Source organism: Herpailurus yagouaroundi, unplaced genomic scaffold, assembly GCF_014898765.1.
Source record: "Herpailurus yagouaroundi ecotype Mexico unplaced genomic scaffold, PumYag 100, whole genome shotgun sequence".
Classification (NCBI taxonomy): Eukaryota; Metazoa; Chordata; class Mammalia; order Carnivora; family Felidae; genus Herpailurus; species Herpailurus yagouaroundi.
In genome coordinates, this window is record NW_024412391.1 from 31,201,974 (window position 1) to 31,224,106 (window position 22,133).

Consider the following 22,133-nt stretch of genomic DNA (forward strand, 5'->3'; position numbering starts at 1 on the left):
GATACGTAGCTCCCTAGGAAAACTCTAGCAGAAGAGATGGAACTAGGAGAAAAATAAAGAGCAATCCGAGACATATGGAAAGAATGAGATAAACATGATTTAGAAGTCAAGAAGGAGCTTTACAAGGAAGGAAATGATCATCAACATCGAACTCTATTGGGAGGAAAAGTCAGCTGAGGGCTGAAAAGCAGCTAATGTATTTGACAATCACATCATGGTTGACCTTCTCAGAGCAATTTCAGCAGAGTGGTGTGGGTGGATGGCAGAGTGCAGTAGATTGAGAAGCCACTGGAAGAAGAGGAAGTAGAAGCTGTACTTATGACCTGCTCTTCTCAGAACTTGTGTAGAAACTACTAAATATGTCGGTATATAATGACTTATTCTAGTAAAACTTATTTTATCACAGTGTTGGGTTGGACTAAACCTAAATTATTGACAAAGCTCTCAGTTGAACCACAGACTCCTGACTCTCAGATATCCAGAGCTCACCTAATTTTTTGACAAGTTAATCCCATGACCTTTTAGCGAGGTAGATCCAGTAGTATTATATCTCATCTCTATTTGCACTGGTTTTCACGGCATTGTTTTTAAAATGATTTCTTCCACCATCCTTCCTTTTTATTCCATCTCAGATCTCAGAAATGTGACCTTTTTGCAAGCCCATTAACGCTTTGCTCATTTTCTCCAGTTTCCTATCTGTTGGGGTAATTGCTTCCTACACAAAACCCAGTCTCCTATTAACTGGCTCATTACCTTAAGTTAAAAGTTCAGAAACTTCTTCAGACTGTAATCACTGCAGTGTCCTGAAAAGAAACTACTTTTGAAGATGCTGACATGTCTGTAAGCCAAGACATTTTTTGGATTAAATTCACTGTTTTACAGATTCAACTTATTCCTTTTCAGGTTTCTGTTTGCACCAGTTTTCTTCTCTAACTGCAATGGTACATTTATTACTCTCCAAGTCATAATAGTGGCAAACATACAGAGCAGTAGAATATAAAACCATTTAGTGTCGATCACAGCTCTGTCTGTGTTGATAGAGCTAATTTGGTTCAGAAAAGAAATACTATTAAAGTTCCTGTAGTTCTCTCTCCAGTTGAAGACAATTAGGTTTATAAACATTTATACTCATTATTTCCATGCTAACTAGTTTTATCTTTGCATTTTCTAGTCTTACCTCACTGATGCTGAATGTCCTAAAAAACCTTTACTTCTCTGGATCAGTGAGAAAAAACAAGAGATATGAAGGGGGGGGGGATTTTAAAAAAAATGTAATAAAATAAATGATGAATTCATTATACCTAATGAGTAATTTAAATTCTTCTTTGGTAGTATAGGTAAACATCTTCTCAAATATACTTTTAAAAGGATCTATGTAAGTTCAAGGACATACATCACTCCAAATGGAATAGAATCTTCCAAAAAAGAATAAAATGCCCTAGTGTTCAACTGTCCTTACTGTCAACTTTTATTTAGCACATACTAGATTGGAGGGCACTGACATAGAGATATGGGCCTTGATTTGTGTCCTCAAGAACTATACCATGGGTTGAGAAGACAGGACATGCTATCCATAGGAAAGTAAATGATAATATGAAATAGCACATTTTCAGTGAGAAATGAGCAGTACAGATAGTAAGACCTATCAGATTTAAAAAGGAAAGAGCTACAAAATCAATATGGAATAATTAGAAAATTTTTCATGAAGGAAGTGCTCCTTGTGCTGGATCATGGAAGAAGTATAAGATGTGGGTTAGCAAAAGGCCTGGGGAAGGTATTAGAGGCAGAAGAGACAACTTGATGATCCAAAGGAGAGGGAAGAATTGCTTAAGATTTGTTAGACCAATATGGTTGGAAGAAGGCCTGGAAGTGTCTTTTGTGTTCTGGGGGAAGTTAGCACCGTGTAAAAAGTGAACATACCATATTGTAAGAAGCCCAACCTACTCATGTGGAGAAGTCAGGTAAAGAGCTGAGGCCATCTGCACCAAACTCCCAACTGAAATAGGCAGGACGAACTTGCCAGCAATGTGAGTTGAGGCTATCTTGGAAGCAGTCTTCCAGGACTGGCTGAGTTACTCACCTGACTGCATTGCTGAGCCCTGCCCGAGTTTCAGAACTTTGAGCAAATGAATGATTAACATTATTTTAAATCATAAAATTTTGGTGTGAATTGTTCCAGACGGAACCTGGTCTGGATCATCCAGCGGAAGAACCAAGCAGCACGCGGAGATCTTGGAAGGCAGGAGGTTTATTTGACACTGGCAGGCTTGGAGGAGATCACTCTCTAGAGGTCTGAGACCCGAGCACAAACACGGGGGACAATTTATAGTCTGTTACTTCTGCAATAGTAGTAATTTGGCACACATGGCAAGTGGGGTAGGGAGAACCCAGAAGTAGGGAGTCTTCCGGTGGGGACTGAAATTCCCCTATCAGTCCTTTCGGCCATCTTGTAACAATTTTTCCCTATCATTCCCTCCTTTGATGCCCTTTAAACAGATCTAGGCTGTATTAGAGGGCATCATATTTATTTATTATGGGATGGTCCTTTCCCTTAGTTCTCTGACTTTGGTTGTGACTACTCCCTACTGGTCTCCGAGGAAGATGCAGGTGTCCCCTTTCTCGGCAGCGAGGAGGTCAAGGGCCCATCTGTTCTGGAGGGCAACTCCTGCCAGGGAACTTATTTGGCTCTGCAAAGACACTAGGGAGTTGACTACTCGTTCCATGTCTTCATTGAGTTCTCGGGACAGTTTACGATATAGTCCTACAGAAGAGCCTATGCCTCCTATGCTTGTCCCTATCCTTGTGACTATTCCTGCTCCTAGGAGGACGGTAGCAACACCGCTCATTTAGCCTGGGCCTTAGGGCTAAAGGTTTACAAATGGGGACCAGATTAGAGGCAACCAATACCAACAAAACATCTTATCCATAAAAGGAAGGTGAGCACAAACAGTGCTGTTTCCCCAGCTTTCTGGGACAACCTCTGCCAATCCGATGGCAAGGAGTATTTTATCGGACTGACTACATTCCTTCCTAGTTGGGAAGGCTTCAACCCATCCAGAGTTTGTACAGACTATCACTTGGAGGTATGTAAGTCCTCGGCGTGGCTGGATATCTGTGAAGTCTATTTCGAGGTCCTCAGAGGGGGTAGCTCCTATTCTTTGGACTCCTGGTGGGGGCTGTGATGCGGATCAGGCATTATTCTTATGAGGGCATGGGGGACTTTAACATGCAGTTCTTGTCCCAGGGAGAGCTTATCTGCCTCTTTATTGAGTAGAATTGTTGCCGCTAATGCCCTAAGACATGGCAACCATCCTGCTGCAACTGGGTCCAGTTTTTTTGACAGGTATGCCACTGGCTGCTGCCAGGGGCCAACAATCTGTGTGAGAACCCCAAAGGCAACCTTTCCCTTCCCGTGCACAAAGAGGTTAGTATCTCTATATCTGGCAGGCCAAGGGTTGGTGCCTGCCTGAGGATATCATTTATTGCTAGGAAGGCGGCCTTTGTCTCTTCTGTCCAGACAGGGGGTTCTTGATCTAGCCCTAGCAAGAAATTATAGAGGGGTCTTGCTATTGCCGAGAATCCAGGAATCCAGATTCAGTAGAATCCCTCAGCCCCCAGGTATTCTCATAGACCCCTCTTAGTTTTGGGCTGGGATAAGGGGATGACCATCCTTCTCCCGGCCCTAGTCTGATGCCCTGGGCCTGGTTCAGTCCATGCAAAGGCAAACAAGGGTCGGCTCTGGGGGGCCAAGTGGAGGCAGAAGAAGGCATCCTTTAAGTCTCAGCAGGTAAACCAGCTGGCAGAACCTGGGATCTGGCTGAGGATGGTGTACAGGTTCGGGACCACTGGGTGCAAGGAGACAGTCACTTTGTCGACAACTCATATGTCTTAAACTGGTCGGTACCCTCCTCCCGGCTTCTTGACTGGCAAGAGAAGGGTGTTGCCTGCTTGTGGGAAGGGGTATTGCTGCTGTCTCTGCAGCTGAATCCCTGGGATTAACTCTACAATAACAGAGTCCTGATTGTGGGCAAGTCCGGGGGTGTTGTCCTTGGCCCATACAGTGGGAAAGGCAGTCCTGAATTCGGGCGGGTGGCTCAGTTGGGCCTGGGCGCAGAAAAGACTCCATTCTTCTTGTCTTGGATCCAAGTGGAGGCTGGTGCATCCTGTTAGCTCAAAGGTTATTTGGGCCCCAGCTTTGAGAGTATATCCTGGCTGTGGAAAGAGATAGGGCACTCAGGTAGGTAGAGGAACTCATGTCGTACCATGTGGCCCCGAGTTCACATTGAAGGGCTTGGCAGAAGGGCTGTTGCATTGCCTGTTTCCCTGTGGCCCTGAGGATGGTTGCAGTCTTCTCTCTAAAGGGGGACCACAGGGCAGGTGACCACAGAATGTTCAGCCCCAGTGTTGACCATAAAAGTCATGGTTTGGGCCCCCTACTTTCATTTTGACCATGGGCTCATGGGGGCCAAGAAGAAGTGAGCCCAGTCCCCCTCAATCTGAATCTATTCCTGCTAGGCCTATAAGGTCTTTTCCTCATAGGGTTCTTCTGCATGTCGGCTGGGTTTCTGAGACTTTCCCCAGTTGGGACATTCATTCTTCCAATGTCCTTTCTATTGTCCTTGCAGTCCCTTGCTAAGGAGGTTGTGAGCTTCCTCCCTTTTGGCAGCTGGACCTTCCCCATCTTTTTGTCATCCTTTTCCTTCAGAGCAGTGGTGAGAAGGCTGGCCTTTTTTCTCATCTTTTTTTCGGCTTCCCTCTGGGCAGTGATCTCCCTGTTCATGCAGACCTTGTTAGCAACCTCAATCAACTGGGTGGTGTTCATTCCAGCAAAACCCTCAAGTTTTTGGAGCTTCCTTCTGATATCCAAGTGGCTTGGGCCACAAAAGAGGTGTTTACCATCTGTTGGCTTTCTTGTGCCTTGGGATCAAATGGGGTGTAAATGCGGTAAGCCTCGCATAGCCTCTCATGATAATATTCATGGGCTTCTTAGCCCCTGCTCAGATCCTCGAGAGGAGAGCCTCTTGGTACTGGCGAATGTGGACTTGTCCTTGGGCCACTTTGTCAAGGCGACTAAGACCCTAGCCTGTCCCTGTTCATTGCAAGTAAATCGCACCCAAGGGGGAAGGGTTTGGGCAAACTCTAACCAGGAGTTGATATATGGGAACTGATCAGGGTGACCTGGGTCTATGGTGACAACACACCAGAAGCGGTGGACCTCTAAGGTTCCCTCAGAGGGACATCTAAGGTTCCCTCAGAGGGCATTCCTACACCAGAAGTGGGCCATTCCAACTCACATAGTGTCCTTAACCTGCCTGGGCTCATCTTAATTCCATAGTCTCCTGAAAATCCCTTTTTGAAGTTCTTGATCATAGTTTTGAGAGCTGTGGGTTTGCTCTGTCCTGACCCTTATAATGTTCCCGTGAGACGGAGTGGCAAAAACAGACAGAGGGGTAGGGGAGCACCCTCTAATGAGGAGACCAGTCAGATGTGCGTCTGGCCGTGTCCTGAAGGAACTTTGGTGACGCTTAGCCATGGCAGTCTCAGCTTTGTGACTTATGATCGGAAACTATTCTGATGCCGCCCTAGACTGTGTGCCGTTCACCACGGAATCACAGATGGGCCCACTCAGACTCTGTGGGCTTTTGGGGACCGTAGGGGCGCCCACCCGTGAAGCCACAGATTCAGTCCCAACTGGAGGACAAGGTTGGGCTGCACATTCACTGACGCACTCAGACCAGATGTTAATACATTCCCTCCCTAGGAATCTACCTGTGAGACCTCTAAAAGGTCTCCAGGAGGTGATCAGGCTCCCTTTCACCCTGAAGGGTGGGTCTGACCGGGTCAGGGGCCAGGCCTTACCAGTATCCGAGGTCGGGTCCATATCCTCACCTACCAAGTCTCCCGAGTCCAGTGGGAATGGCACAGCGGGGCTGGCCTGAGACGACCGAGCAGGAGACTGCCGAATATCAGACAGCTCGCGCCTTCTCCCTTGCGATTCCTCATTCGGTCACCACCTTGCTGTTTTTCCAAACCAGCGGCAACAATGGGCCGGCGCGGTTTCCTGTTCAGGGAACCAAATGTTACAGTGAAAGGGCGGGCCTACGCCGGCCGACCCCATCTTGTTCTGTGTCCTCCACCTTGAGTGACTATGTCCCCGACATGACCCCTTTTCCAGGAAAATCGCGGAAACCTCAGACCGCGCCTCCTCCCCTTGAGTAACCTCGCGCTCACCCGTTCAAACTTCCTGATCAAAACACACCCAGCGACCTGCGTAACAGGACTCTGACTCTTCCCCAGCCAATCGGCCAAGGCCATGACCCTTCCCCAGCCAATCGGCTGAGGCCACAGCCATTACCTCACCAACTGCCCTTAGGCCCCAATAAAACCTTTGTGCTTTTGAAACTCGCTCTCTCTCCCTGGTATCTCACCGCTGCGTCGGTGCAGGTAGGGGATTGAGCTCAAGCTAGCTCAAATAAAGGCTCTTTTGCTTTTGCATCAGACTCAGCTCCCTGGTGGTCTTTGGGGATCACGAATTCTGGGCATAACAACAGAACCTCGTCTGGATCACCTGGTGGAAGAACCAAGCGGCACTCGGAGATCTTGGAAGGCAGGAGAAGGTTTATTTCACACCGGCGGGCTCAGAGGAGAACACTCTCCAGAGGTCTGATCCCCAGCGCAAGCATGGGGGACAATTTATAGTCTGTGACTTCTGCATTAGTAGTAATTTGGCGCGCCGGGCAAGCGGGGTAGGAACAAGAACTCGGAAGGGGAGTCTTCAGGCGGGGACTTGAACTCCCCTATCAGTCCTGTCGGCCATCTTATAACATAATTTTTTCCTATCAGAATAACTTCCTTTTTTCTTGAAATAGGTTAATAGCATGATATAAGCAAAGTTTACCTGTGAGGACCTCTTGCTTCACTATTATTCGCATTACCAACTTTGTCTTCTCTTCCACTTCCCCATGAATGTTTATCTTGAAATCCTTGTCATATGATAACTGGTTAATTAATTTATTTTTTAAGTTCAAAGTGTGCCTTTGGATGTTATTTATCTTTTAATAAAGAAAGATAGGAATATCTTTAAGATGCAAGTGCTGAAAAGGATGGAGGGTAGGGGCAGGTATGTGATAAAGAAGAAACAAAAAAAATGTGTAAAATCACTATACAGGAGCCCAAAACATCCCATTTAAGCTATATTGCTTCAGGTTACCTAGTTCACAAATTTTCTTTGCTTAATTTCTCTGCTTACAGTATGATGTCACTTACTGAAGTTTTTTTTTTTTAAGATTTTAATTTTAAGTAATGTTTACACTCATTGTTGGGCTTGAACCTACAATCCTGAGATCAAGCGTCACATGCCCTACCAACTGAGCCAACGAGGTACCCCAGGTAGTTTTTTTTTTTCAATTGATAAGAGTTAAATACTGTCTCATATGCCAGTTTATTATAGTCTAAAATCAACTTGGCAAATTTATTATAGGCTAAAATCAACTTGACAGATAAATATTTTTAAATAAGTAACAAAACCTTTCTCCATCTGATGCTCTTCCTCAAACATGTGAAGTGAATCAGAGAGTAAAACAAAAAAAGTATTATATTTCCCTTCAACTACTCTAGCACTAGTTCTCTTTAACTGGTATGAAACCCCAATGGGAAATTGTCTTTAAAAAATATATTCTTCTAAAATTAAGTAGAACATATATTAATTAAGCACAAAAATCTAAGTAATATTTTCAGTTATTATAACTACCAACTATTTGCAATTGCGACACATTAAGAATTTAAAATTTGCCTATCTTCTATTTTAGAGTCATGATAAGAGACTAATATTCAAAAATTGTTATCTCTCTCTTTCACTTTTATATATCTTCTCAGTTGACAGACAGTCCTTGCTATTTTCACACTAAATTGATCACTTAGCTGATCTACGTAGCAAAAGAGGTAACCAGTCTGTATCAAATTTCCACTTACTTTATTTTACAAATAGTGAAACATTAGAATTTCCCTGGTCTGCATCCTCTTACTAGTAACTGCAAACTTTATAAAAATATAAACAATGTCTTTTTTTTTTTCCCTCACTGAAGCCACAATACCTAGTGGAAGTTTTGGCATATAATAGATGCTGAACTTATTATATTCAACAGGTTTATTGAGATATAATAAATACATAATAAAATGCATACATTTAAAGGGAACCATTTGATAAATTTTGACAAATTTGGACTCATAAAACCATTACCAAAATCAAGATAATAAATATACATCCATTATCCTCAAAAGTTGCTCATGTCACTTTTTTAATCCCTCCTACCCACTTCTCCTTACCCCATCCCCATAACCTACATATCTACTTTTTATCACTATAGACTAATTTGCGTTTTCTAGGGTTTTATATAAGTACAGTCATACAGTATAGTATTGTTTTTTGTCTGACTTCTGACATTCAGCATTAATTATTTTGATATTAATTCTTGTTGTCACATGAATCAGTAGTTTATTTCTTATTATTGCTCACGAGCATTCTATTGTATAGCTATGCCACAATTTGTTTATCACTCATCTGTTGACATGCATTTGAGTTGTTTCCAATTTGGGGCTGTTACAGATACAGCTGCTGTAAACATTCATATATATGTGTGTGTGTATACATATATATATATATATATATATATATATATATATGTATACACATATATTCTTTCATTATTCTTGTGTAATTTTTTTTTAAATTTTTTAACATTTATTTATTTTTGAGACAGGGGGAGACAGAGCATGAACGGGGGAGGGTCAGAGAGAGAAGGAGACACAGAGTCAGCAACAGGCTCCAGGCTCTGAGCTGTCAGCACAGAGACCGACGTGGGGCTCAAACTCAAGGACAGTGAGATCATGACCTGAGCCGAAGTCAGACGCTTAACTGACTGAGCCACTGAGGAGCCCCAATTCTTGGGTAATATTTAGGAGTGGGATGGCTGAATCATATGGTAGGCATAAGTCTAACTTTTTAAGCAACTGCCAAACTGTTTTCCAAAGTGGTTGTACCACTTAACATTTGTACCTGCATTGTATGGGAGTTCTCCTACCTCTGTGTTCCAGCAAATACTTGGTATGGCCGATTTTAAAAATTTTAGACATTGGCATAGGTGTGGTTGTATTTCATGTACTTTTAATTTGTTTTTCTCTAATGGCTAATGATATTAAGCACTTTTCATGTGCTTTTTTGCCATCTGCACATCATTTTTAAGGAAGTGTTTCACATCTTGTTCCCCTTGGTGAAGGAGGAAAGTTGTTTGTTTTCTTATTATTCAGTTTTGAGAATTCTTTATATATTCCGGATACAAGCCCTTTATGAGACATATGATTTCAAATATTTTCTCCCACTCAGTGGCTTGTCTTTTTGATTCCCTTAGCAGTGTCTTTCAAAGAGCAGGCAATTTTAATTTTTGTGAATTCCAAGTTACTGATTTTTTCTATTGTGGACTGTACTTTATGTCATATCTAAAAAATATGTGCCTAACCCAAGGTCATAAAGGTTTTCTTCCAGAACTTTTACAGTTTTAAGTTTTATATTTAGGTCTATGTTCCATTGTGAGTTAATTTTCATATATGGCATGAGACATGGGCTGAAGGGTTTTGTTTTGTTTTTTGGCCTAAAGATGTCCAATTGTTCCAGCATCATTTGTTGAGAAGACTATCTTTTCTCCATTAAATGTCTTTGCAATTTTGTGAAAAAATCAGTTGTCTGTACATGTGTGGGCCTATTTCTGAATGTTCTCTCCTCTTCCATTGATCTACTTGTTTATTTTTATGTCAATACCACACCGTCTTGATTATTGTGGCTATATACTAAATCTTGAAATCTCCAACTTTGTTCTGCATTTTTAAAATTGTTTTGGATCTTTCGGTTTCTTTGTATCGTCATATGAGCTTTAGAATCAGCTTGTCAATTTCTACCAACAGTATCTTGTTCCAATTTTGACTGGGATTGCTTTGAATCTTTAGGTTCAATGTGGGAAGAACTCACATCTTAACAATATTGAGTCTTCTGACCTGTGGCTGAGCACATTTTTAGTGAATAAAAGAAAACAGGTTGGAAGTTCAATTTTGAGTAATTTTCAAAAGCTTTAGATAAATTGGAAATACTGAATTTATTACAATTTTATGGTAATGCAGATGATATGATTTCACACAGAAAAAGTTCTAAAGACCCCACCAAAAAACTGCTACAACTAAACAATGAATGCAGTACATTTTAAGTGTACAAAATCAACATACAGAAAAGCAGTTGTGTTTCCATACACTAACAACAAAACATTTGAAAAAGAGATAATCAATCCCATTCACAATAGCATCAAAACAATAAAATATTTAGGAGGAACTTTTACCAAGGAGGTGAAAGATCTGTACACTGAAAACTACAAGACTTTGATGAAAGAAACTGAAGAAGACACAAACAAATGGGAAGATATCCTGTGTTTTTGGATCAGAAGTCTTAATATTGTTAAAATATCCATATTACCCAAAGACATCTAGAAATTCAATGTAATCTCTATTAAAATTCTAATGACACTTTTCACAGAAATAGAAAAAAAAAAACAAGCCTAAATGTGAATAGACCCACAAAAGACCTCAAATAGCCAAAGCAATCCTGAAAAAAGAAGAACAAAACCAGAGACATCACACTTCCTGTTTTCAAGCTATATTACAAAGTTTTAGTAATCAAAACAGTATGGTACTGGCATAAAAATAGATACATATACCAATGGAACAGAATTGAGAGTCAAGTAATAAATTTCCACACATATAGTCAACTAATATTTGACAATGGAGCCAAGAAGAGTCAATAGAAAAGAAGAGTCTCTTCAATAAATGGTATGGGGAAAGCTGGATAAGCACGTGCTAAAGAATAAAATTGGACCCCTCACGAAAATAACTCAAAATGCAAAGACCTAAATTTAAGATCCCAAACCATAGAACTCCTGGAAGAAAATAGAAAGAAAAAGTTCCTTGACCTCGGTCTCAGCAGTGATGTCTGCTGAGTGCTTTTGATATGGCATCAAAAGCACAAGGAACAAAAGCAAACCACATCAAAACTAAGTTCTGCACAAGAAAAGAAAGCATCAACAAACTGAAAAACAACTGATGGAATGGGAGAAAATATTTGCAAATCATGTATCTGCTGAGGGGTTAATATTCAAATACATAAGGAACTCATAATTCAATAGCAAAACAAAACAAAAACAAAAACTAACATCCAATGAAACAAACAAACAAAAAACTAACATGCAGTTAAGAAATGGTCAGAGGTGCGCGTGGGTGGCTCAGTCTGTTAAGCCTCCCACTCTTTATCTTGGCTCAGGTCATAATCTCAGTTTGTGAGCTTGGGCTCTGTGCTGATTGCATGAAGCCTGCTTGAGATTCTGTTTCTCCTTCTCTCTGCCCCTCCCCAACTTGTCCCCCCCCACCCTCAAAATAAATAAACTCTAAGAAGACATGCAAATGGACAACATATATGAAAAGCTTCTTAACATCACTAATCATCAGAAAAATGAAAATCAAAACTATAATATTATTAAAGGATATTAGGTGGCTGCCAATTTCCAGAAAGACCAAAGGGGCACACTTGGAGACTACCCAGTCTAGATCAACACCTAAGTCAGACCCAGCGACTACTCTACCTGGTCCAACCCCACTGACTCTGTTTCTTGGCTTTCAGGGCAAATGTTGGACATTGAAAGATGGAATTTAAGTCGCTGTAATACCAAAAGACCCACACCTCCACAGTCTCCCTCAACAGACCAAAAGATTCCTTGTAGCTTCTGCTTCATTGTTTTGCACTTTTCTGAGTGCACTTTTCACTCCAGAGAATATAATTAGCAGAGTCTAAGTCTTTTATCTGAGCCTGCATATATACTGGGGGAAATCTCCCAGATGTAAACATGATGCTCAAAAGGAGCTGAGTAGCCTCTGTGTGGCAAGATACATCTCACAAAGTGTTCTCAAAAGTAAGGTGAGTCACAGAATTACAGTGGTTTGGGGGCTGAAAGGGATCTTTTAAATTGCTGGTGTTTTCCAAATTTTAGGCCAATACTCAATAGTGGACCATAAAAATCAATGTAGTACGCTCCACATTTTTAAAATCTAAAATAGAGCCCCGGTAGCCTAATGGATAAGGTATTGGCCTCCTAAAATAGAATTGAAAATGTCACCACGTATTATTGCACTTAGCAAATGAAGGTATTCATTCAATGAAGTATTGTCTGGTGGAAATTTTACCCTGATATGTAAGTGTCTATATGTATATATTTATATGTATAGTATATGTTTAAGTATCCTGAGCCCCAATGTAAAATGTATTACTTAAAAAAATTATTTCTCATTGTGTGTCATGGTAAAAAAATAATTGAAAAACACTAGTCAAATCTAACGTCATATTTTACATATGAAGAAGAAAAAATAAAGTTTAGAGAAATCAAGTGATTAATGTTCTGATGTTTAATGAAAAGTTGAAATCAGGATGTAGAAAATCTCTTAGTCTTATGCTTCATTATAAGAACATCTATCACCTGGAAAACTACTTCCCATTTTCTATGTAGATATCTTCCTACATTAGTCCTGCTGTGAAAAGTAAATGAATTTAATTAATTAGTCTATCACAAAAATATTGTAAATTTTACCATTGTCTTTGGAGTTAGGCATTAATTAATGTTTTTCACTTGCTGTAGTTAATACTAGTTTTAACATGATTCTGCATATTGACTTTAGAGAGGGTAATCTGTATTATTTTAAAGATTTTTACGTTGGCAGATATGTTAACAACGCAGGGGAGACATTGGACTAGTAGCTATAAACAAATTATTTAAGAAAGTAATTCTATTTAAAATAAATTGAAGGAATTTTAAAGTTGTAATCCACCATACTGAATGAAATCTATCACTGAAAATATTTCTTTGCTTGCTAGTTCTACTATTATTTTAATTAATAGAAGTATTAATATTAAACTAACATTTATAAATGTACAATGGTATACATCAATAGTGCAAAGAGACTTGATGTATCTTTTTGGAAGATAGAGATACACTCCAAGCTGGCCAAATCTTTGGCTCATGGCTATTTAGAAATAGAATTTTTATTTTTTATTTATATTTATAGTTATATATTTTTTTATTTTAGAGAAAGAAGGAATACAAGCGGGAGAAAGGGGCAGAGGGAGACAGAGAATCTTAAACAGGCTCCAGGCTGAGCATGGATGGACATTGGGCTCCATCCCACAACCTTTGGATCATGATCTGAGCTGAAATCAAGAGTCAGATGCTCAATGCACTGAACCATCCAGGCACCCCTAGAAATAGAATTTTTAGAAATTCAGTTAAAATGAAGACTGGAAAAATAAAACCTAATTTGGTAATAAAGAAGGTCAAAGAGGAGTAAATAATAATAGGGTACAGAATAAAAATAAATGATCAATGCTTTAGATAATTTAAAGACTCTCGATTTCTTCTGTGTAGTCTTCTCCCACCTACAGGAATATTCAGTAAATAATGAAAACTACACTATGTAAAATATACCCAGAATCTTTTATTCAGTAACTTGGGGCCGTCACCCAGATTTTGATATGTATTTTAAAATTTTACTTTTCATTACCAATTAATATTTTTTTAATTCTCACTGAAAATAGAATGTATTTTTACATGTTGACTCTTACTGCCTATAGGAATTTGTTTCCCTTATAAAGAATATAACTGCAAACAAACAAGACAGGTATTTTTCTTTCCAAGACATTTTTCCTATACTGAGTGGTTCTTTGACATAGGAAGCTTACTATGATGCACCAAATGTGCATGGAGAAGAGTACAAAAGTTGGTCTGGTAAAGCAAAGAATGAGGATGAGAAATTTAGTTATTAGGGGTTTAGTGCAGTCATTAGAAATGCCTCTCCCTCCCAGACTGGTTCGTCCTGCTCAGTGAATACTGTTTTATTCCAACATCCCTTTTTCCAACAGCCATTTAAAATATTCATGAGAGGGGTGCCTGGGTGGTTCAGTCAGTTAAGCATCATACTCTTGATTTCTGCTCAGGTCAGTGCCTCAAGCCTTGCACTGAGTGTGGAGCCTGCCTGGGATTCTCTCTCCCTCTCTCTGCCCCTTTTCCCTCACACATGTGCACATTCTCTCTCAAAAATAAAAAAGCATTAAAAAAATGAAAGAATTAAAAAAATAAGGTATTTACAGTAAGTGAAATCCTGTCATCACATGGGAAAGGAGGTACTGATATTTTCCTGCACATAGGATATGTTTGTTGAGTATGGCACCAAACATACTTCCTGCAAAGAATCCCTTTACCAGCAATTAGGACAGATATTTTATTTACATGGAAAATCCCATTACCATCCTTCTGCTACCTTAACAGATAGAAAACTTTTTCCAATATTACTAATCACACCAGAGGAAAGTTTTAAGCTTCCTTTTACATACTGTGGTTAGTCCTCTTAAGAAAAGTCAGTATTGGTCATATTGGCCTTAGCCCTATTTGAACTCATGAAAATTCAGAATAAAATCCAGCTTTCTAATTCCTATTTCTTGAGTTGCTTCTCAAGAAAGCATCAAACTGAGATGCCTGGGTGGCCCCGTTGGTTAAGCACTAGACTTCTGCTCAGCTCATGATCTCATGATTCATGGGTTCAAGCCCCATGTCGGGCTCTGTGCTTGACAACCCAGAGCCTGGAGCCTGCTTTGGATTCTATGTCTCCCTCTCTCTCTGCCCCTCCCCTACTCACACTCTGTCTCTCTCTCTCTCTCTCTTTCAAAAATAAATAAACATTAAAAAAAAAAGCATGAAACCAAAAACAAACTTAAAATATGGAGCTCTTTAATTTGCTTAAAAAGTGACAAGTGAAGAGTCTTGAATAAGTTCCTTTTACTTGCTCTTATATTAATATTTAATGTTAATATTATGCCAACCAGAATAGCTAGGTAAAAATAAAAAGCAAACAAAAAAAAAAAGAAAACAGCAGAAAAGTACCACATGTTTCTTAAAAACAAAAACCTCTAAAAAATCTCATTAATGATTTTGTAAATTGTAATACTTATATTCGGTAAGGGTGCAGTGAAATAGACATACTGTTGGAGGTGACAATAAAGTGCTACTATCTTTCAGAAAAGGCGATTTGACAATATACATTAAAAACTTCAATATATTTGACCCTTTGATTCAAAAATTTGACTTTTAGAAATTTAGCCTAGTGAAATGTACGATTAAAGAAATGGACAAACATTTGTGTACCAGGGTGTTCATCACAGCATTATTAGGAACAGAAAAACAACACAAATATACTATAGCTGGTAATTGGTTACTAAAGTGAGAGGCTATTCATATACTAAATTACCTTACATCTATCAAGAAATATCCCATTTGAAATAAAGATACACAAGCAAAGAAAAAAAAAATGTTAACAGTTGTTTTCTCTCTCAGTGATGTGTTTCCAGGTGACTTTTACTCTCCCCTCCCCCCCCCCCCCGCGTTTTTGAGATATAATTGACACATAATATTATGTAAGTATCAGGTGTACAAGATCTTGACTTCATATGTTTATAGATCGCAAATGATTACCACTACCAAATCAATTACCATTTCCATCCCATTACATAGTGACCATTTCTTTTTTGTGAAGAGAACATTTATGATCTTTTCTCTTAGCAATTTTACTTTACTCCCTTCTGTTTTCCAATTATCCTTCAGTGTACATATTTACTTTTAAAAAGGACCTTAAAATTCATTTGCTACTAGTTGCAGGGAGGAGAGTTTTTTATTCCTTAAGGACAATTCAGAACAAATGAAATTTAATGCCCTCTTCACTATGGTTGTAACTTCTAAATATTTCCACCTCTTTTTGCCTCCTATATATGTTAAATTATGGAAAGAGACAAAACAGTGTGTCATTTAAAGCTTCCCTTTCTTCCCAAATGAAAACACTTCAGATAAGACCACCATATCCTCAAGTTATTAGGCATGTGTGTGTAATTTCATAATTATAATTAGTTATTTTGAAGTTCATCTGTATTTGATCTGCCTCTTCACTGTGCAGGTAGGGACACACCTTCCATCTTTATATTCCACCAATCTTCTCGGTTCATTTACCCCCTTCCTGTTCTTCCTATGTTCTGGAGAATGTGTACAATGCTTTGCTCTTCAGGGTCTTCGTTATTCAGAGGTGGCATATAAAAGTTACATAACGCAAGCTTTATTTGTATTCGTAAAATCACTGGTCAAAAAGTTTTTGCAACAATTTATGAGAAACATCATGTAACCAACAACTTCAGTTCAGGGGTACCCTACAGCCTAACACAATCCAATAAGAGCTCTCAGCCTGTTGAGCAGCAGCCTCAGTACCACCTCAAGAACGAATACAGTCTACCACTCCCTGGAGAGCAGCATTTCACCTTTCTGGGACACAGATCAGCAACCACACTCCCTATGACGATATAGGTTGCCAACCCCACTTAGGCACACTCCCCACAGACTAACCCACCCACTTAAAGGACAGGAGAACACCCAAGCCGGTTTTAAAAGCACTCAGTTCTGATGCAAATTAAATCAGGGCAGGCTTCCTGTGACACCTGGGGTCCCCACATAAGTTCTTGAGGGCATGTGCTGTGGGTTCTCCATCTTTCTTTCCCTTTACCCTATTATCTTCTATTGATTTTCTTGGGCCTCTCCTTTCCTCATTTTCTATTTCCTTCGTCCAGCTCTGGCACTAGAGGCATTAACTACTGCCGGCCCGTGAATTAAGTCACCACTTGGTAGACTTCTCGTGCCAATGAAAGCATCCCTGCTTGGGTCCCTCGAAGTGTAAAATTCCTGTGCGGTCGAGTCATCTCAAAAGCGCTTCCCAGAGCCAAAGACAATCTACAAGCGACAAAGTACAGCAGGGGTTCAGGTGGAGGACCCTAACCGCTTCACGCTAGAACGCAATTCACTTGTGATGAACAGCTGGAAGACGTGAGAAGGCTGGGCAGCAGATCGTAGCCCGAACTACAACTCAGACGCGCAAGCGCGTGGCTGAGAGCGCCTGCGCACAGAGCCCGGCGAGGGGCGGGGAGCAGAGAGGGGCTTTTGGGCCCAGCGCTCCCACTGCCTCGGCTTCCCTTAGCCCACAAGCCCTGCCTCCTCCAGCTGCTTGCGGTCCCAAACAACCGGGTGCGCCGCCAGCGCTCTCCGTCAATTGGCCCTTGGCTTTTTCCGTTTCCGCCCAGCCTCCAGAGTCCACCAATCAGCTTGTGCGTTTGGGTAAGGGGCCACCTCCGAGGCCGACGCTTCGGTTCCTCTGCCTCCTCCGGCTGCTGCCTCCGCTGCTGCCTCCTCCTTCCCCACCTCCTCCGTCAGGCGGGCGTCTGCGGGGGCCCGAGGGGCGGCGGCGGCAGCGGCGGCAGCGACATGGAGCCGGAGGCCGGCGACCGAAGCAGTGCTGGCAGGCACAGGGCCGGGCCCCCGAGCACTCCGCCACCCCGGGAGCAGGAGCGGAAGCTGGAGCAAGAGAAGCTCTCCGGGGTGGTGAAGAGCGTCCACCGGCGGCTTCGCAAGAAGTACCGGGAAGGTAAACAGCGAGCTTGAGCGAGGGGGGAGGGGAAGCCTCATCGCCCCTAGCCCCTTGTCACCTATCCCCTCCTCCAAGGGGCCACCATTACAACCTGAAGGAGCCGCACGTCAGCCCCTGCCAGTGCAGCTCTCCCAGGCCCGGACGCCCCCTTCTCGGTCGAGTCTTCAGTGGCGTCTGGCGCGCTCCTCCCGCCCCTTTTTCTTTTAGGGCCCTTCAGGAGAGTTCCAGGGCTGTGCAGGAACTGAATCCCCACCCCTTCCAATCCCTTGCCCCCAGTCGGGGTGCTGAGGTTGTTGTCATTACACACAGAGACGCGCACACCCCCAGGAGAGGTGGCCGCTAGGCACGAGAGAGGTGAAGGTAAAACACGAAGGCAGGTAAAATCTGTTTGTGAAGACAGATTGAAAGAAGCCTGAGTTGCCACTCGCACCCTCGCGCTTAACCTGCCCGTTCGATTTGCTGCCCTCAAAGACCCCTCTCCTGTGGGTTTAGCCAGGCGGTGAGGGAGCTTCCTCGCATTGGTTTCCAGGGCTGCGAAGTCAGCAGGCCTTTCTAGCTGACTGGACTTCGCCTTGTTAGAAGGGGGAGGGGCGCCATCCATCCCCTTCAACCCCCGCCCCCCGCTCCCGCCATTCTTCAAAAGCTTGATCTTAGTGGTTTTTTTCGGTGAGGTAGGAAGAGATCTGGGACAGGTTCTCAAAATACTATTTGGCTTTGAATAGTCTATGTAACCGCCAAGCCTCCTAAGGACACAGATGCCAGTGAAGCTGGCCATCGCTGGGGACCTAGCCCTATGGAAGATCTTAAGCAGAAGAAGCCTTTAATAGCTCTTGCTTCTGCCTGAGGGGTGTTTATAGTTGGAGTGTACGGTTAGCCTTGGTGTTTTTAAATACAGGCTTTTTTACAGAGCTGTTTTATAAGATCGGCATTGAAAATTCTGGTTTTTCACACGCTCAGGAGAAATTTCTTCTGAGTATCAAAATGAGGGATAAGCTACTTGCCCTCACTTTAGCTGAATTGCAAACTGGAAAACCTGCAGTCTTCTGGTGTTTTATACTTCTTTAAATTTAGGATTAGACGCAAAATTATGACAGCGAAGGAACTGGCATGTAACATCATGTTCCTTTTGATTTACAAACACTTTTCAGTTACTCGAGAAGATTAAAAAGTGTCTTTTGTACCTTTGGATGTAGTTAATGTGTTTCATTTTTCAAACTTTAAATTCAAAGTTTTCCTCCCTTGGCAACTCAAGCCTAGCTTTTAAAATAACTGCTTGAATAGTCATCCTCAAAGATGGCCTATAGTTATTGTTCAGTAGCTAGCAATAGAAAGAGATCTATCAGACATAGTTAAGATGTTGAAAATTTTTTTAAAAGAATGTTTTAACCCCCAACCCACAATTTATTCAATAAAATGAGTAGTTGTCATGGCAACCATTGCATCATTCTTGATTTTCAGAGAATGCACTTACATAATGGCATTCACTGTAGATTGGAAAAATCCACTGGAGAAATGAAATAAATGGACACACTTTTATCATGCTATTTTGTATGACTTTAAGCAAATACGTCTTTTTAAAGAAAAAATGACTAGCATATAATTGTTTCCATTTTTACCTTTTATAATATTCATTTATTCATAAATGAATAGGTTTCACTTAAATCAATACACTACTAGTTTGTCATCATGTCTTTAAGTGCTGTTTATACTTGATTAGTTTCCACATGTTGAAACATGTCTTTAAACATGAATATTAACCAAGGGAATATTTGTTCATAATGAGAATTGGTAGTTGGAAGTTACCAGAGCTAGAATAGATACATGTAGTTCATAAATGAATGATCTAGCGTGCTTCTGGGCAGGTGAAGCCCTGATGGGCTGTAGATATTTGAGTGATACTGTTCTTTTAGCATTTTAATGCCCTGAATTCCATCAGTGATCCAGAATTCTCTAGGCTTTATTCCATTGATACACAAAGGCCCATCAGTGAACTAGCAAAGTAAAAGATCCTAACGATCATGCCCTTTCTTCTTTAATTTCTGACATGTAGGTCAAATCTTAGTTGTGATTGAACAAAAATCTGTGAAAACGCCATCTGTGGGAAAGTCTAATTATGCACATAATCCCAAGGAAATAATTTTTAGTGTTTGCCTTTGAGGTTTTAGTATTGTTACAACACTGGTGGTCCACAGTCTGTAAACATATTTTGCAAGTTCATCTGCAAGTCACCTGTGGTAATGAAATAATAAATAGCGCTTAGGTGCTAGGTTAAGTTACAAAGGCTTATTTAATCAGTAACTGTAATACCAATAACTATGGAAGCTATACTCCTTTTATAACAATATTCCTATCAGAAAATGGAGTGATAATTCCAGCTTAGAATATTGGAATGTTAGACTAGAAGACACCTTAGCATTTATGATGGATTCCCAAATATGACTGATCAGTAGATTCATTGGGGGTGCCTTTTGGAAAATTCCTGTCTTCATCTTGGATATATAGTTTCACAGTCCTTATCACTGAGGCCTGGAAATTTGTCAGCCAGATTTTGGAGTGGTGATTTAAACTAGTTCCTTCCTTTTACACTTGAGTGTGCCAAATCCCAAAAATATTAAAACAACTTGCTTGAAGTTTGGATACTTCATCATTAGTACTGTACATATTTTATAGGAATAATAGTTTTTTTCTTCCCAGTTGCACACCTAATGGTGACCCCAGATGTTGGTGGAATGGGAGAGAAAATGGAAGGCAGGAAGTAGCCCTAGAATTTGTGTTAGGTAAAAAAGATGTAAACTGATGATAATGGAGTAATCCATGGGATGGGTATGATTAGCTGAGTTGGAACTACATGATGTATGGGGCTTTACGGGGAGAGATGTCAGGGAAGAAAATAAGTGGGGTAGAATGAAGAAGGAGGCAAAACATTCACAGTAAGGACAGGAGTGAGCACTGGATAACAAGCGTAGGGTTGGATAATGTAGTTTTCACTTCCCTTATATCTGATACTCGAATTGAAAATGAAGCAGGAATAACAATGAAGGTAAGATTTTCCTGCTGTGGTAGAAAAAGATTTCTCTCCATCCTTCCCAATCCATTTATCTACCTGATGCTTGTTGATGGGGATGAGCAGGCTTGGGGTTTGAGGGGGTAGTGGATAAAATGATAGAGACTAGCAGGTGGATTTAGTGTACTCTTTCTTTTACCGCTTTTCCCTCTCTACTCCATTTACTGCTTGTCCTTGGTCACCACTTAGAGATCCTTTGCAGTTTTTTACACATTGAGAATTGGAGATAATTGTCAGTGTTCTAGGCCATGCTGATGTCTTAAGTAGTTACCAAGAGGAAATGTTAGGGAAATGTCCAGTAGTGGTGATGAGAAGGGGTGTTTCTGGTCTCAGCCTTAGAGATAGGGACAGTCTTTTAGACCGAGTTTATATAAATGGAAACATGCTTGCAGATATAGGTGTTTTCTGTCTTTGCTGTACAGAATTTTAAAAATTGACATCCATGTAAACTAGAAATATTTTAAATGTATCATAACAGTTGTAGACAGCTTCTTAATGAGAAACAACTAGTTTTGCTTTCCAAACAGGGACTTCATTGTTTAATCAGATGTGCCTGGTGAGTACATACCTAATTGAGAAGTGAAGTAGAGGCATGTATATTTTCAGTTGTCTTTGTATTTTTTTTCCATAATCCTATTCTTACGATGATTATTATTATGCTTGGCATCTTTTTCCAAACTTAAGGTATTTTTGTAAACATTCTGAGAGAATGCAGTTGTTAGAAATAAAAGTGTCATTTCCGTTCCATTTAGTTTTGATTTTTTAACCCATCTGTGAATGCTTTTAGCAAATTTCATCAATTTATTCACTCTCTGAATTTACTTATTCTTTATGCCAAAACAAGTTAAATAGTTAATTAAATAAACCCCATGAAGCTTACAAGTCAATCAGAGAAAAGTAAAAATACATATTAACCTGTTAACAGTGGTATTCTCAAGGTCATGGGGTTATGGATGATCTTTATTATAGTTTCCTATATTTAAAAAAATCAGTGTTATTAGTAGCAATGATGATATTATAAAACTAGTTAAAACAAGACAGATTCTTACTGACACTGAAACAGAAAAGAACACAGATAAGGTTCTGTCGACTAAGTCCAGAAAAAATTTGTTTCAAAGATTGATGGAGCGCCTGGGTGGCTCAGTCGGTTGAGCGTCCGACTTCAGCTCAGGTCACGATATCGCGGTCCGCGAGTTCGAGCCCCGCGTCGGGCTCTGGGCTGATGGCTCAGAGCCTGGAGCCTGCTTCTGATTCTGTGTCTCCCTCTCTCTCTGACCCTCCCCGGTTCATGCTCTGTCTCTCTCTGTCTCAAAAATAAATAAACGTTATTAACAAAGATTAACAGTTGTGAGCAGCATATTAAGAGTGAACAGCTAAATTGTCTAAATTACATGTTTAATTCTTATTGATTACTCAAATTCTTCATAGTTGGAGACAAAGGGTGAGCTAGAATAACAGTTTACAATAGGCTGAAAAG

At 40.7% G+C, this 22,133-nt stretch overlaps 1 protein-coding gene across 1 annotated transcript in view; it reads left to right on the top strand.

Annotated features, from left to right (window-relative positions):
- Nucleotides 1-17,332: 17,332 nt before the first annotated feature.
- Nucleotides 17,333-22,133, top strand: part of SAMTOR (S-adenosylmethionine sensor upstream of mTORC1) — an 86,925-nt gene continuing 82,124 nt past the window's right edge. Inside the window, exon 1 of the mRNA XM_040472204.1 lies at nt 17,333-17,589. Coding sequence (XP_040328138.1) covers nt 17,430-17,589 — 160 coding nt within the window. The 5' untranslated portion in view covers nt 17,333-17,429. The remainder of the gene's footprint in view (nt 17,590-22,133) is intronic.